The following is a 15,770-nucleotide window of genomic DNA, read 5'->3' as shown; positions in this document are numbered from 1 at the left end:
TTTTCGCAGACCAAAGCACTCACAGAAACAAATTCCAACATTTCGTTTTCTTTCCCTGCAATACCATTCATCACGTTTTATGCAGGGAGAAAAATAATTAATCCACTGATTTTCTATGAAAAGTGGTGATGAAATTAATATAGGCATGTCCTACGATTCATCAGGGACTCTATCGATAGGTTAGGACGATTGGGCGATAGTTGCAGCAGCGGGACGAATCTGATCGGCGGTCTGGCCATTTAAGGGTTAATCCGGGTTCGCTCTGAGATTACCTAAAGATAAGTGTTTGTGCTTAAATCTATATAAAAGTAAGTGATAGGAAATTAAACATGAAGTAAAGCCTTTTTGTCGGGCGGCTGAAACTTGGACTGGCCTTACGCAACTCACGTGGTACGCCAGTTTTGCCTTTTGGGGACCCGTATTGTCGCTGGCCTCCGTCGACAAGTCCTCGACCCAGGCTATCATCGCCCTCCATGCCCGGCCCAGTAGTGGCTGAAATTTAGTATAATTAATTACATGTGTACCTTGATTACTTTAGGTACTTATTTTTTTTTTTACTGTGAATTTATCCGGATTTAAGCCCGAGAGCCTTATTTGTCCTCGCCGTTGGCCTAGAACTAAAAAAGTTGCGAGTATTAGTTTTGATGTCCCTGTCCCTTCTTTTTCCCAGGACCTCCTCAGGAGGGCCGTGTTTCTGTGATAGAGTAGTTTTAAAGCTTGTGTTTAGTTATTTGTTTATTTAAAATGTATTTTTATACCCGTTACTCGTAGAGTAAAAGGGTATACTAGATTCGTCGGAAACTATGTAACAGGCAGAAGGAAGCGTTTCCGACCCTATAAAGTATATATATTCTTGATCAGGATCACTAGCCGAGTCGATCTAGCCATGTCCGTCTCTCCGTCTGTCTGTCCGGCTGAACGCTGAGATCTCGGAAACTATGGGAGCTAGGCTATTGAGATTTGGCGTGCAGATTCCTGAGCTTCTCGACGAATCTAGTATACCCTTTTACTCTACGAGTAACGGGTATAAAAATGTTTACTAATTTTTTGTTACAGAATAAATTGTAAAAATTAGTTAAAACAAAAAGAGCTTTTTTTTATCTTTTATCTTCTTTAAATGTATACTCTTTCTCACTCTGTGCAGTGGAAGCTACCACCAGTCCACTTGTGTGGAAAGACTAGAGTCAATTAGTTTTGTTTTAGTTTGCTGGCCTTACTTCTCTTTAAAATAAGAGGGAAACAATACAAAATTTTCTTCATCAGGGGTGGTGTGAAAACGAGGAAGTCCTAAGAGCCGTACACTCGGTGATTTTTTGAAGTTTGTGAAGGGTTTGTGGGCGTTAAAGTGGGCGTGGCAAACTTTTTTTTGGGTTAATCGATAGGTATTGATGAGGACAATACATTTCAGTTAAAATTATTGTTCTAGCATCAAAACTGTAGGAGCCACAGTTTTGGGCGGATTGTGAGCGTTAGAGTGGGTGTGGAAAACTTTTTTTTTGGGTTAATCGATAGGTATTGATGAGGACAATACATTTCAGTTAAAATTTTTGTTCTAGCATCAAAACTGTAGGAGCTACCAAACAAATTTGCGCTGCGTGAGAAGCTCAGGAATCTGCATGCCAAATCTCAATAGCATAGCTCTTATAGTTTCCGAGATATCAGCGTTCATCCGGACAGACAGACAGTCGGACATGGCTAGATAGACTCGGCTATGATCCTGATCAAGAATATATATACTTTATAGGGTCGGAAACGCTTCCTTCTGCCTGTTACATACTTTCCGACGAATCTAGTATAGCCTTTTACTCTACGAGTAACGGATATAAATATTTCAATGATTTTTAAACGATGGTATTCAGACAAATCATGTTAAGAAGGCGTACACTGTATTTCAATACAGTGTACCAAAGAAATAGAGCACAAGCAAGTAGCTTTAGAAATTCACAAGTTACGGGCGTACTAAATTTATCTATTTATAGCTGTTTTCCCGCTTATCTAGCGAGTTTTTCCGAAAGGGTTAGAAGTAACATTCTTATTTTGAGCTGTTTAACATCGTCAAACAATTTTTAGGCCATTAATATAAAGTTTGGATACGAAAATAAAGTTCAGTTCCCAGGCAGTGTTAGAAGTTCTGTGGCAAATTTAGTTGATTAATAACTTTAAAACGTAACGATTTCCAACAACGTTTCGTATGTCAAAAGTTGGGGAATTTTAAGGGCTATACACTTTGGAAACTAACTTAAAATCGTTAGAGCCGTTTTAGAAAAACCTAAAATATTTAAACAGATAATGTTAAAAGGCGTACAAAGTATTTCAAAATAGCTTTCTAACGACTTATAGCACTAGCCTGTAGATTCAGCAGTTAACAAGTACGAAATATAGCTATTTATAGCTGTTTTCCCGCCAAACTAGAGAGTTTTTGCAAAAGTGGTAAAACTAAAATTTCTTATATTAAGCTGTTAAGCATCGACTACAATTTTCGGGCCCTCTTTGGGGCCGAACAAAATAAAATTTTCACTTTGAGAAGTCCCTCAAAATATTGTTTTGATTATTACTTTTGAACGGAGTATCCGATTTAAGCAAACGAGGTGTCATTCGACCCGTATTTTAAGTGAGAATACAACTAGTTTAATGAACTTGTGCGATTATCTCCAGTGGCCCCAACAGATCAAATTTTCTAAATTTTTACTTTTGCACTTTCACCGCTCTTTATCCCAAACCAATTGTCTTCTTGGTTTCTTGGTTCTATTAGTTTTTGCGATGTTTTCGACTGATGTATCACTCGTAACGATCGGACGACTACAGTTGATTTTCATTTCATCGTTTATATATAAAGTCCCCTTCGCACACTTTCCTTGTGCGCTTCGTTACTACGATGACTGCCGTCCACAGTGATATATTTGTCTCTTCCTATACTTATAATGAATGAGGCGAGGAATAATCGCATGCGTTCCAAGACGTTTAAAGGCTCCTTGGTTCTGCTTCAACAACATAGAGTAAGAATCTTTATAGAGACACCATTTGCTCTGCCGCTCTCTTTTTAGACTTTGCCAATGATACCACCCAGGCGATGGGACCTTGTTATTCGTTCCCGCGGTGAGTTTTGTTGGAAATTATATACATACCTGCACCGCTCTTACTCTTTATTGTTTTCGTAATTGATCCTCACCACTATTGCTGTTGCTTCGAACTTGTTGGGCGTGTTAAAAAATTGAAGTTAGCTTCAAACTTGACCTTGAATTGACTCTCAGCAGAGGTTGGACAGAGGTTCGGGCATACAAATGGTGTCTCTATATAGATTCTTACTCTATGGCCACGACCACTCTAACGCCTATAAAAGCCCGTAACGCTAGAACCCACATTTCTTTATATTTTTGAATAATTTAAATGAGGTTTTGTTTTTATTATTAATACCACCATACATGCGAAAAATGATTGAAATCAAACCAATCATTTAAATTATAACCAAATAATAATCAATATTTAGCAATTCAATGAAAATTGCACACCACATGCATTAAATAAAGTGTTTTCACTAATACGCAACCATGCCGCTAGGGGCGCTATGGGCTAGTTGGTGTTATGAGCTATGTAGCGTTAGGTGGATCTAGCTACAAGCAAGCATATCTCCATCCCTCTCGCACTCGCTTTAGCTGAGTAACGGGCATTTAATAGTCGATTGGGTTTTTTCTTGTTTATTCTGCGGCTATATATAGAAGTCGCCTTCGCACACTCTTTTGGTGCGCTTCGTCCCTACGTGTACGCCGTCCACACTGATATTCTTGATCAGAATCACTAGCCGAGTTAAAGTAGCCATATTCTACGAGTAACGGGAATGAAAAAAGGCAAAAATTTAAATAAAAACTTTTTTATCGCATTTTAAGAAAATATTTATTAATTTTATAGCTATGTTTTCTAGAAAAGGCAATCCAAAAATTTAAGAACATTTTTACTTATATAAATGACCAGTCGCTAATGGATAAAAAAAAGTTTTTTTCTGATTGTACATTATATTTCATTAGTTCGCTGAGTAACGATAACGATGATAGTTGAGGCACTCGATCAGCGCTAATTTTTGCTTTTATCAAATAAAACCATTGGGCATCCATTATCAAGCAATCTGAGCCAATGTATTAATTATATGTCTTAAGCTTTCTGTAGTCTTAATTATTTAATTGAATCTTTGAGTGTATATCTCCGTGGTCCATAGTTGGCGCCATAAGTTTTAAGCATGTTAATTTCTAACACACAAACAGGCATGGAAAAGAAATTAATGGAATTCGAAGTATGAACGGGGAACAATTGCAAACAAATAACATTTTGTGCTCTATCCAAAGATTGAGCCAATTTGCGTAACTCCGTAGGAAATAATACAGTTAGAGAGGAACGGCAGGAGTTTCTGATGCACAATTTGCACTTTGTTGCACAGTTCACACACGAACGGATAGATTGCATAATCTTTCGGCTATAATTGCGATATCGCAGCATTTGCGCACTCGTAACAGGTCGGGGATAAAACGCACGCAAAACATTTATGTTTTGATAAGTCTTCAGTCATATGTATGTATATCAAAACATCAGCATCATTCACATAACAAGACAAGGATGCGTATTGATAAAAACATAAAGAGTTGTCTGCGGCAGCAGAAAATTGCTTCTAAAAAGAGGAGTCTTAAACCTACATATATCAAAACAAGAAAGGAAGTTAACTTCGGCAAGCCGAAGTTTGTAATTCTTAAATTTAAAAATACAAAAAATGACATTCCCAATAGTATAAGATAATATAACAAAAAACACCGAAGCTATATTTTGTTTCATATAATTTTCCCACCAATTTTCCGATCGTTCCTATGACAGCTATATGATATAGTCGTCCGATTTTGATAAAAATAAATTCGAAGCTCAGAACTAATTAAAAAATGTTATTTTCACGCGTAGGAGGTTTTATGTTTCAAAACACCGAAGCTATAATTTAATATTATTTTCCCACCAATTTTCCGATCGTTCCTATGGCAGCTATATGATATTCGTCCGATTTTGATAAAATTTAATTCGAAATTCAAAACTAATTAAAAGATGTTATTTCCAAGCTTAGGAGGTTATATTTAAAAAAACACCATAGATATCATTTTTTTTATTTTTGGGAAAGTTTCAGTCCGATGGCTATAAAACAGAGAGACTAGTGTGCGTAGAAACGGACGGACAGACGGACATGGCTAGATCGACTCGTCTAGTCATGGCGACCAAGAATATATGTACTTTATGAGGTCGGAAAACGTCTCCTTAGCTGCGTTGCAAGCTTCTGAATGAAATCAATATACCCTCTGCAAGGTTATAATGAACAATTTTTTCAAACTTTAATTATAATTATGCAACCATGTTTAGTCAAATTAAATCTGCTTTCTCTTCGAATGAGTCAACAGATTTAATAATTGGGTCATCGGAAATTAAAGTTATTTATAAAATTCATAAAGCCACAACCCAAAATCCACATGCTGACGCCATTCCTAATGAGACTATCGTGTGATTAATGCACATTGCGATTTAAAATTTTGCGCCGCACATATTCGTCAAATTTGACTGGTCATCAACAAATAAATATATCGACCATCATGAACACGACAAAAGCCTGCGAAATGGATTGGTCAACAAAATTTTACCGTGAGGTCTCTTAACATTTGTTTATATGTATCTATGTATTCCATATGACTTCCGGCTAGACGACTCTTTTAACGTGGACTTCACTTAAACTTCAAGTTTGTCTTTTGACGCAGTGCTTTGCAGAGCGGTTACAGCTCGAAAGCTTTAGGGTTTTTGGTAACTTAAAAACGTAAGCTACTTTGTAAAAATCCGTCGCTTACTGGTCGGTCTTCTTTCACATTTTCATGCGGTTTGAGTAGCATTTGTGGTTTCAGTTTCATTTAAACTTTTTGTCTCATCATCTCTACTTTTTCGTAAGCGACATCTTCGACTCAGCGGCATATAAGTCTGAGCGTCCATTGATTAGCATTTAGTTGAATTTTGATTGCCAAGGGAAATGCATTTCTTCATTGTAAGCTCTCGGACGCCTGCCCAATCTGAATAGAGTAATGAAGTCTTTTTATAGGTGTCGTGTCTCCTATGCCTTGCTACGGCGGTTCCCCAAGGATACAACTACCAGGCCCAGCAAAAGGTGCAGTCGCAGGGGCAAGTAGGTCAACCACATCCACTGTCCATTCCACAGTTTGCTAACCTTGCGGAGCATTCGCTTCTGCAGCAGGCGCTGCAGGCTCCAAAGGTGCAGCACGTCTTATCCGGAGGAGAGGTCACCACACCTTACTCCACACTCCATCAAAACCAGGATTCTGCTTACCAACAGCAGCCTACGCAGCTTGTCGGAAATTTAGCATACAATGCGTTGCCCCAGTCATATCAGCCGCAGCAGCAGCAGCATCTCGTCTCCAAGGACATCTATGTACATGTGCCACCCGCAGAAGAGCCGGAGGACCGCTATCCTCAGCCCAACCTTCCGCCGGCACCGGCGCGCAAACACTACCGCATCGTGTTCATCAAGGCACCGACGCCAAGCGCCACCAAGACGGCACTGCGCATCAAGCAAGCTCCTGTGGAGGAGAAGACCATTATCTACGTGCTGACCAAGAAGCCCGACCCGCTTGACCTGCAGGCGGCCATCGAGGAAATCGCACCCAAGCAACCTAGCAAGCCAGAGGTGTTCTTCATAAAGTACAAGACCCAGGAGGAAGCTGCGCATGCGCAACGCACAATTCAAGGTAAGCAACACCCACATCAATCAAATCGTACAACTCACTCATGATCGCCTCACGATTATGCGTGTCTCTTATTGCTCGAATTTTTGTGGGCTCCATAGAGCAAAATCCAATTTGACATAGCCTATTTTGCATGTAGCATTTCGCTGACGGAGCCGGATTTGTCGAACATGTTGTTCGATTCCATTGTTTAGGGTTTTTCATCAAAATCTGCCGCATCACTAACGATGATTCGATCTTCTTTCAGCTCAATATGACCAGCTTGGAGGCACCTCTCAGGTATCCGACGAGGGTGTCGCACCTGTTACGTCAGTAATTGGCGTTCTGGACCACCAGGGCACCAGTGGAGTTTCTACCGGAAAGTTTTCAGGGGCCTTGGTGAACAACTACTTGCCCGTCAATCTGCGTACTTAAGCAGATAAACTGTCGTACTTTTAAGTAGTCAACTTTTGTATATACTTGTGTTTTGTTAAGTAAAGTGAATAATTGGCACACTCCGATGAAAATAATATAAAACGTTAGCCATTTTCAAATAAATGAGATTGGAGCAAGAGGAACACGCGTTTGGATAAAAAATATTTTTAAATTACTTTGGCCCATATTACCACACTCATTAGTCCAATGAACGATAACAACCAGGAGCAGCGGAGAAACCGGTCGCATAAATAAGCGGTTTGTCTTACATAACAAAGGTTAAGCAACATAAAAACTTGAGTATTGGGGCAGCAGCTAACTGATTAGCAGGTCTGTGTAATCTTTTCTATAAGCTTAACAAAATAAAAGTAAGAAATCATATACTTTTACAAAACAAGTGCAATACAAAGTAAATAAAAATCAAAATAAATTTAAATGAAAAAAATAAATAAAGCCAAATCTATATGTATTTCTCCTCATTACATTTTTTGTGAACACAGCATTACATTTAACGTTTGAATTTTCGAAATATTTTATTTTACGTACGACCACTCTGAAGACATTTGAGTTTCACTAAATATGTTTCTTTATTTTTCTTGACTTTCGCATTTGAAATAAATTAAAATGAGCTACAGTATGGTGAATAAAAGCAAAAATGGAAGCGATAGTATGTGGAGTAGGTAAAACTCATTTGAAAGCCTTAACTGGCACATACTTCCTGGAAGGAGCCGAGGGTGCAAACGATGCGGTAGACTGTTGCACAAAGGAGCTCTGCTGCTGAATGCCCTGGCTCAAAACTGGCAACTGAACAGTGGGCACCTGGGACTGCTGGGGCCCAAAGCTCTGCAGGTTGAGGGAACCACTCGAAACGCTGGTGATGGGGGCCACGCCCTCATCCGAGATATGAGTGGCACCGCCCAGCGCGTCGTACTGGGCCTGGATCTCCTGCTGGGCGCGCTGGGCCTCTTCCTGGGTTTTGTACTTGATAAAATAGACCTCAGGCTTGTGAACCTTGGCCTCGGACTGAGTGACCTGCAACTGCTGCTGGATCTCTGTAAGATCAGGCTTCTTGGAGAGCACATAGATGACGGTCTTCTCCTCATTGCTGGACTGGGCCCGCTTTAGTGCGGCGGCGGTGTACTTTAGGTTTTGGGACGGCGCCTTGATGAAAACAATCCGGTAGTTCTTGCGGATGGGGACGTTCTCCAGCTGTGGCTCGTCTTGCCGAAGCTCCTCAGTCTCCTCGGGAGCGGAGTGGATATAGATGTCCTTAGTCACGATCGCAGGTCGTTGGACGTACTGGGAGTGAAGGATTTGCTGCGGCTGCTGCTGGTAGACGATCTGCTGAGGCTGCTGCTGCAACACAGTACTGATCAGGTTTTGCTGGGGCAGTGAACTAATGGCAGGCTGCTGTGGTAGGCCGATTGGTAAAGGAGCAGGAATAGAAGCAGGAGCGATGGTCTGCACAGCTTGAATGGGTGCTTGCTGGCCGTGGACATTGATCTGAGTTGATACGGGGGCACCTGCATATATTCCACTTGCCGACACGGGTGTCTGGGGACGAAGGTTGCCGATGGGAAGGACAGGCACCTGGGGCTGGTACTTGTATCCCTGAGGCACTGCTACTGTGAGGGCCACCAGGCACTGTAAGGATAATATCAGGCGTTACAACTGCGTGTGAGTTTTTTTCACATATCCAATTTTTTACCATTAGAACGACAAGATGCTGCATTTTGACTTTGAACTGCCTGAGCTGCAAAGGTTGACTGATGCGCTGTTTGCCCAATATCTATGTTTTTATACTTGATTTCATTTTTCTCAAAGAAAGAAAATATTTTTAGGCGCTACCATAAATGGTTGAATCTATTATTATTTCCTTGGCAACATTGAATATGTAACATACCAGATTAGGCAGTTGCCAAATCACAGTCCATATGCGAAGATGCATTGATTCGAATGGTCCGGATATTATCTAACTCGGCGACCAGCATATTTAAATAATCTTCGTACGCCATTGCCAACGTTGAACGCTGCATTTAATGAAATATTAATAGGTAAAGTTTCGCTTCGAATGACAAAGCTTGGCCAATAGAAAGAAAGTAATTTGTATGCATAGAAATCCAAACACACTCGTCCGAACTTGAATGAAACGATCTGCATTTATTATTATCCAGTGGTGGACTTAGGTAAACTTTTGAAAGCGGGATAACTTTTCGAGGGGAGGGCATTTCTGGTAGATTAAAAAGGTGTACTGATCTAGAATCTACATGCTTAGTCCCAGCTTTCTAGATCTTATAGTTTTGCTAGTTCGACTCGTCTAGTGATCCTGATCAAGAATATATATAAAAAATATACTCGTAAGAATTCGCAGAATTTGTTCGCGAGATATTTTTGATTAAAAAGGTGGAGCAAAAATTTTATTTTATTTATTTGATTGTTTTTATCCCAGCGCTACAAGCATGTAGCATACTTATAAATTAAGGCGCTAGTCACATTAATTAAGAAACCTATTACATTTTTTTGTGTATCAGCATTGTCAGAGGAAAGATTTGTCGGAAACCAAGTCAGATAAATGTATACACGTATTAATTGGATCTTTAGGAACAGTTTTTGGTACATTGTGTTTTACTCTATTGCGTCTTATGAAAGTGGTGCCATCATATTTCCAACAGTACCTTGCAGGGTATAGTGACATACATTTTGACGGGTATGAAGACTTAATTTTTTGTGCTAGTAAGCTAGTAAGCACTAGGTGTAGTCGAGGACTAGACTATTATATACATAATCCGTGTTAAGCCCCAAAAAGGTCGTCATTTTTCCTGTCGGGAGTCCGACCCAAATGCGGTATTGCGGACGATCGTTTTAACTTCTAGAAGGCACTAATTAATGGCTTCCGCGATACAAAATGCTTGCAGGGCTTTAGTTAATACACCACTTGAATTTTACAAATCCCCAATCGAATGTTTATATATTTATTGATATTAGCTTTTCCGCCACGACTTTGTCCGCGTTTAGGAAACTGTTCTTAAAAGTGGTAGGAAAGATCTTGGCAGCATTTTGTCTCCAAAATGCCATTTGTGGCATATTGTGTATAAAATTAATTCAAATAAAACCACCTCTTAACGAGGTAAGGGTTCAAGAAAATCGAACCTTCAATTTACAAAAGTTCTGATATCAATTTTGTGACAAAAAATGCTTGTTAATTCCAGTAAATAAATACATTGCTTTCATTCTGCCCGATTTGGCAAAATAATTAAGCTTCTAGCGTACAACGGCGTATTCTATTGCAGCGTGCCGAACCAAAACATTTTTGAATGTGTTTTGTATGTATATATAAGCATTTTTCGTCACAATATAGGATATCAGAACTTTTGTATGTTGAAGGTGCGATCGTCACGACCCCTTACCTCGTTAAAAGGTGTTTTTATTTGATATCAGGGTTTTCGGGTTAAAAGTCAATTATATAATAGGAGTTATGTTCACTTTTGCTGTAATGCTCATATATGAGCTATTGTAATAGCATTAAGATCAATATTTAAGAATCTATTTCCGTTGGCACTTATATGTAGAAACATTTTTTCTACGAATTTAAATAAAGTATTTAAAGTTAGACATCGGAGTTTAACGTACAAAATTTTTCGGGCCTTTTATAATTTACTTATTAGTAAAAGTTTTAGTCGCTGACAAACTTGTAAATGTTATTCTGTTACTTAAAAGATATCCCTAAAAAATGATTTGTCATTAAATTAATGATGCATAGTTTTGGGCATTCAAGGTAAGCATAAAATATTTTTCATACTGATTTGAATCGGGTTGAACTTTTTATCCCTTTATTACATCCAAGCCTTCACTTTTATGACAAACAAGGAAAAACGCTATAGTCGAGTACCTCGACTATCAGATACCCGTTACTCAGCTAAAGGGACAAAAAGGAAAGGGAGATGTGCAAGCATCAACCGAGATTGTAATGCGCCACCTACCCGCTAACTCAATACATGGTTATGTGGGCGGCAGACAGATTTAAGGGTTATGGGCGTTAGAGTGGGCGTGGCAAACTTTTTTTGGATCAATCGATAGGTATTGATGAGACTAATAAATTTAATCTAAAAATTTTTTTCTAGCATCAAAATTGTGGGCGCCACAGGCTTGGGCGAACTCTTTAATGAGTTCATGATAATGATGATGATGAACTCTTTAAGAGTTTATTTGTACGATTTTTTGAAGCTAATGTGCGGTTTTGAGTCAATCGATAGGTATAGACGAAACTAGTACATTTAAGTTAAAAAATTTTTTCTAGCATGAAAATTGTGTGCGCCACAGGTTTGGGCGGCTTGTGGGCGTTAGAGTGGGCGTGACATACTTGCGTAACAAACTTGCGCTGCGTAAAAGGCTAGGAAATCTAAATCTGAAATCCTAATCCTCTATCTTACGGAGTTTCCGATATATCCGCGTTCATATGTACGATTTTTTGAAGTTTGCATATCTCCATCTCCACTTGGTCCCTTTAGATGAGTAACGGGTATCTGATAGTCGAGGTACTCGAATATAGACTTTTCTCTTGTTTTCTTTTGTTTTGTAAAAATGCGTATGCCGACTAGTGAATGTATGTGATTATTTTAAACTTAGGATTTCTTCAATTAGAAATCTTTACATCAGTAACAATTTATAATTCCAGTGCTTCGACAGCTACTACAAAGGAGTGCCTGCAAAGAAGTGAAATAACTATTAACATATATAAAAACTTCTTATTTATAGTTTTTATTTAAAAAAGTCTCCTTCATTGCTTTGGACAATCCTGCAAACAATTATACTACCCTGCGCAACGGCCTAAAAATCATTCGTATTCATAAAATACGGTTAGGTACGAGGTAAAAGCTGTCCTACAGCAATTTCTCGAAAAAAAGCTATTTTTGGCTAAACGTCAGCAGTGGTTTACCGTCTTAGACAAATAAAAAGAAAACAGGTTCACTATATAACTTAATATACAGTGATCGCTCCATGCATTAAACTTATCACATTTTCTTTGTAGTGTTAGTATAATCAAAAGTTAAAAACTGGATTTTTAAATAACTTGAACGACAAGTAAGCTCTTTTAAACTTGTTAATAAATAAGTGATTTAAGTTCCCAATAGGAAATTATCACAATGTCGACTGTCGCTTAAAAAGCACGTCTAAAGTTAATACTTATTATCACTATGAATTAAATATTTTTACAACTGCGCCGAGCAATTTTTTGAATGAAGGGTATCTAAAAATGGCTGTTAGTCCTCAGTTTTACTTGTGCTTTGTTAGTTATAGTAAGTTAGTAATAAATATCAACACCTCAGTTCGTTGTTTTGCTTTTAATTATGAATGGTTGATGGTTGTGAGCTATGTATAAAAAAGACGTGTGCTTCAGGCGCGATAGTCATTCTTTTGACGTTTGCGATAGAATGAACACAATCTGCGTAAGTTTGTTTTATTTAAAGGAAGAAAAGTTTTAAATTTCCGAACTGTGCTTTCAGGTGTTAATGTTGTTCGTTCTGCTGGCAATAGGAGTAGCAGCTCTGCCTCCTTTTCCAGGCAACGATCCTACCGTATCTATTCTGTCCTACAAAAATGACCAGGACTTGGAAAAAATTCAGCGGGAGATCATAGCGCAATACGAAAGGTTTGGAGGAACCACCTATGTGCACAAGCCACTGACGGCCAGAATTATTAACCCAGCCAGCATAGGGACTAACATTTAATACTCCCCGAAAATAAATCGTTAATTTTTGTGAATTGTATACCTCAGCTGATAAAGCTTGCTACTTGGGATTTACCGAACGCGAAAAGCTTTAGTCTGCTCGCGACACTCGGCGCGTTCAAAGAGCCTTCGAGATGAATCGTACTGTGTGTCAGTGCTTGATATCAATTTTCGCTCTCTGCTGCTTGACCTCCACTCACTCCCAGAGCCCACCACTCCTTCCACCACCGCCAGGCCGAGCTTCCCCTCTCAAAAGATCAGCGATTCCCTTACCTGTTGACCGCGACATACTCTTCCCGGATGCTGGGTCAAGCCAGCCAAGGGAAAAGATGCGGTTTCGCATAACCGACTTTCAGTTTGACCATGTGGAGATCTTGCCCCTGGCAAAGCCCAAGCAGCGCACCCCGCCTCCAAGGCCAGGCCAGCCCTTTCCACCGCCCCCAGGGGGCTTCAAAAATAAAAAAAACAAGCAACGCCGCATCTGTGAGCAGAGTAAGTTATTCGACCTGTGCGTCCGTGAGTTATTGCCCGAGTTTGTCCCCAAGAATACTCCGAGTACGTAGAGCGCATCTTTCCTAACGACACTGCCGTGGCCGCTGATGCCAATGACGCAGAGTTTGATGGTCGAATACTAGCCAGGCCCGGTGAATACCCGCATATGGTACGGACAAAGCTACGTGCCACTGTTGACGGCCTAACCCAAACCCGTCGAATCTGTTTTCACAGGCAGCCGTAGGCTTCGAGGCTGAGACAGGTCGAGTCGAGTACAAATGTGGCGGCAGCCTGATAAGCGAGAACTTCGTCCTTACCGCCGCCCATTGCACTTCTATATATAGGTGAGCATTCTAGTTAAACCCCTGACCCCAAATGACTGTGCTTTTTTATTAGGACGGCCCCCAAGTGGGTGCGCGTTGGAGACCTGAACCTTGTCGTCGAGGAGCGTTCAATTAAGGCCCAACTGGTTCGGATAAAGAAAGTATTGACGCACCCCAATTACAACAAGGAGATGTACTACGACGACATAGCACTGCTTAAGCTTGAAAGGGATCTAGAGTGAGTGTTCCTCAAAATAGTCTTAATGGCCGCTTTAATTTTAACGCGTTTCTCATAGACTAACGGAATATGTCAGACCAATACGTTTGTGGGTCTTTCCAGAGCTACCTACGACGATTGCCTTTGCAATGGGATATGGGGCCACGAGCTTCGCCAAGGCCATGACGAACCAACTGACCAATCTTAACCTGACCATAGTTCCAAACGATGAGTGCAATAACGAGCTACCATTAATTGCGGAGACACCCGACGGAGTTCTGGAAAGCCAAATCTGTGCCCAGGACTATATCCTTAACAGAGACACCTGTCAGGGAGATTCGGGGGGACCGCTGCAACTGAATCTGCCGGGACGCCGTCGTCGGCACAGAATACACTATCACCTAATAGGCGTTACCTCTTACGGTGTGTTTTGCCGCAGTAGTTATCCATCAGTATACACCCGAGTTTCTTCTTACCTAGATTGGATTGAACTTAATGTGTGGACTTGACACGCACTGACGTGTTACACAGTAATACCTAATCCAACATCCTACTGAACTGTTTAAATTTTGGTCAGATGTAAAACACCTAGCCCCAAAGATCCCTGTTCACAAAAAAAGAAACTAGACTGTTTAACTGGCTCCTTAGCTAAGTATCTTGCATAAACTTTTCCAGATAAGTCCTCCCATCTTAAAATGAAATGTTAAATCGTACATAATCGACTGAGACATCACCATCACGTACAATGTATAACAACGAATAAAAAGAAAGACGCAGTTACATACATATGTAAATTGAGCTATTGGCGTGAGCTTCCATTTTCCTAATAATTTTTGTCATCGTTGATTACGTTATAGGTCCAGTATTCAACCTACCAAAAAGAACCTCATAAAAAAAACAACACAACAATTTTAGTAAAAAACATTTTGATTGAGCTCTTTGAACGGCAGTGTTCATGCCTCACAAAAAAATATACTAAATTAAAGCTCAATGAATGAGTAATTTCATTAATTTCTTGATCTACCGATTATTTTAATAATGGTCGACAACCTGGTGTCAGGGTGTCACAAAAATGTCTTCGGGAAAAATACAGGGAAAATGTGAAAATTCGCCAACGAAATTTCTGTGACACCCTGTTTATGTCAAATTCCAAAATGAGTTCGTAACGACGGAAGCGTATTTAAGGGTTCTTAACTGATGAGGAAACGTGCGTTCAACAAGGTCGAGGTCACATCATATTATCTTCATCGTTGATAATTACACTCACAATATAATTATCTCGTAACGCTGACAGTTAATTAATATTTTGAACCGCAACAGTAAATATTTATTTACCTACACGTAAATTTTCTGTTGTGGCGTGCCGAATACATAAATTGAATATAGTTTATTTATTTTATTGAATGTAATATCATTTTTCGTCACAATTGTTGAAATCAGAAATTTTTGTTAAAGAGGTGTTTTTGTTTGATATCACAAGTTTTTTTTGCACAAGAGTTTAAGTACCCCAATACCATGACTAGGAGTCGTCCCCATGAATATTAAACTTTTTAATAACAAGTTTTATCGCTTCAATTACCTATTTTAATAGCACAAGTTTGGAATCTCAAGGGCTGTATAGTTTCAGATTCCAAGAGAAACCTGTCGTTTCTTATATTTCCCGCCGAACTAGCGGGTTATTCCAAAGTGGTAGAAGAAATAGATCAAGTTTCCTATTTCGATTAGCTTCATGCAAGTAAAGGACCCTAAAACCATAACAGATTTTCCGTTTGAAAAAATCTAATAAGAATATTTTTCATCAAATTGTTTTTTTTCTTGTTTATTCCAAT

At 39.5% G+C, this 15,770-nt stretch overlaps 4 protein-coding genes across 7 annotated transcripts; 3 read left to right on the top strand and 1 right to left on the bottom strand.

The window, feature by feature from the left end:
* Nucleotides 1-5,890: 5,890 nt before the first annotated feature.
* Nucleotides 5,891-7,320, top strand: TwdlG (TweedleG). Of its 2 annotated transcripts, XM_036817789.3 has the most exons (4): nucleotides 5,891-6,052; nucleotides 6,107-6,190; nucleotides 6,257-6,770; nucleotides 7,015-7,320. In XM_036817789.3, the coding sequence occupies exons 1-4, from the start codon at nucleotides 6,038-6,040 to the stop codon at nucleotides 7,179-7,181; spliced, it is 780 nt and encodes a 259-aa protein (XP_036673684.3). In that variant the 5' UTR covers nucleotides 5,891-6,037; the 3' UTR covers nucleotides 7,182-7,320. The 2 variants fall into 2 exon arrangements, with proteins under 2 accessions (XP_036673684.3, XP_016932251.3); XM_017076762.4 differs by having other exon boundaries at nucleotides 5,898-6,052; nucleotides 6,107-6,770.
* Nucleotides 7,321-7,695: 375 nt separating this feature from the next.
* TwdlF (TweedleF) lies at nucleotides 7,696-9,041 on the bottom strand. Its single transcript, XM_017076783.4, has 2 exons — nucleotides 8,890-9,041; nucleotides 7,696-8,825 (listed from the first exon to the last, which is right to left on the bottom strand). The coding sequence occupies exons 1-2, from the start codon at nucleotides 8,911-8,913 to the stop codon at nucleotides 7,869-7,871; spliced, it is 981 nt and encodes a 326-aa protein (XP_016932272.1). The 5' UTR covers nucleotides 8,914-9,041; the 3' UTR covers nucleotides 7,696-7,868.
* A 3,432-nt stretch (nucleotides 9,042-12,473) lies between these two features.
* Nucleotides 12,474-12,949, top strand: LOC108011607 (uncharacterized). The gene is made up of 2 exons (XM_017076779.4): nucleotides 12,474-12,628; nucleotides 12,686-12,949. Exons 1-2 carry the CDS (start codon nucleotides 12,554-12,556, stop codon nucleotides 12,908-12,910), a joined length of 300 nt encoding a protein of 99 aa, XP_016932268.4. The 5' UTR covers nucleotides 12,474-12,553; the 3' UTR covers nucleotides 12,911-12,949.
* Nucleotides 12,950-13,029: 80 nt separating this feature from the next.
* LOC108011606 (venom protease) lies at nucleotides 13,030-14,739 on the top strand. Of its 3 annotated transcripts, none has more exons than XM_036817780.3 (5): nucleotides 13,030-13,401; nucleotides 13,455-13,570; nucleotides 13,636-13,745; nucleotides 13,798-13,962; nucleotides 14,039-14,739. In XM_036817780.3, exons 1-5 carry the CDS (start codon nucleotides 13,044-13,046, stop codon nucleotides 14,448-14,450), a joined length of 1,161 nt encoding a protein of 386 aa, XP_036673675.3. In that variant the 5' UTR covers nucleotides 13,030-13,043; the 3' UTR covers nucleotides 14,451-14,739. The 3 variants fall into 3 exon arrangements, with proteins under 3 accessions (XP_036673675.3, XP_016932266.3, XP_016932267.3); XM_017076777.4 differs by having other exon boundaries at nucleotides 14,021-14,739; XM_017076778.4 differs by having other exon boundaries at nucleotides 14,065-14,355.
* Nucleotides 14,740-15,770: the final 1,031 nt, after the last annotated feature.

The sequence above is a fragment of the Drosophila suzukii genome, chromosome 3, assembly GCF_043229965.1.
Source record: "Drosophila suzukii chromosome 3, CBGP_Dsuzu_IsoJpt1.0, whole genome shotgun sequence".
Classification (NCBI taxonomy): Eukaryota; Metazoa; Arthropoda; class Insecta; order Diptera; family Drosophilidae; genus Drosophila; species Drosophila suzukii.
This window is presented reverse-complemented; position numbering and strand designations above follow the sequence as displayed.

Bases quoted from the DNA above. Each gene is read 5' to 3' on its own strand.
- TwdlF (XM_017076783.4), bottom strand. From the start codon at position 8,913: ATGCAGCATCTTGTCGTTCTAATG. The intron at 8,826-8,889 runs GTAAAAAATTGG...TTATCCTTACAG, and splicing joins AGCATCTTGTCGTTCTAATG to TGCCTGGTGGCCCTCACAGT.
- LOC108011607 (XM_017076779.4), top strand. From the start codon at position 12,554: ATGTATAAAAAAGACGTGTGCTTCAGGCGCGATAGTCATTCTTTTGAC. The intron at 12,629-12,685 runs GTAAGTTTGTTT...CTGTGCTTTCAG, and splicing joins ATAGAATGAACACAATCTGC to GTGTTAATGTTGTTCGTTCT.
- LOC108011606 (XM_017076777.4), top strand. From the start codon at position 13,044: ATGAATCGTACTGTGTGTCAGTGCTTGATATCAATTTTCGCTCTCTGC. The intron at 13,571-13,635 runs GTACGGACAAAG...CTGTTTTCACAG, and splicing joins CCGGTGAATACCCGCATATG to GCAGCCGTAGGCTTCGAGGC. The intron at 13,746-13,797 runs GTGAGCATTCTA...CTTTTTTATTAG, and splicing joins CATTGCACTTCTATATATAG to GACGGCCCCCAAGTGGGTGC.
- TwdlG (XM_017076762.4), top strand. The intron at 6,771-7,014 runs GTAAGCAACACC...ATCTTCTTTCAG, and splicing joins TGCGCAACGCACAATTCAAG to CTCAATATGACCAGCTTGGA.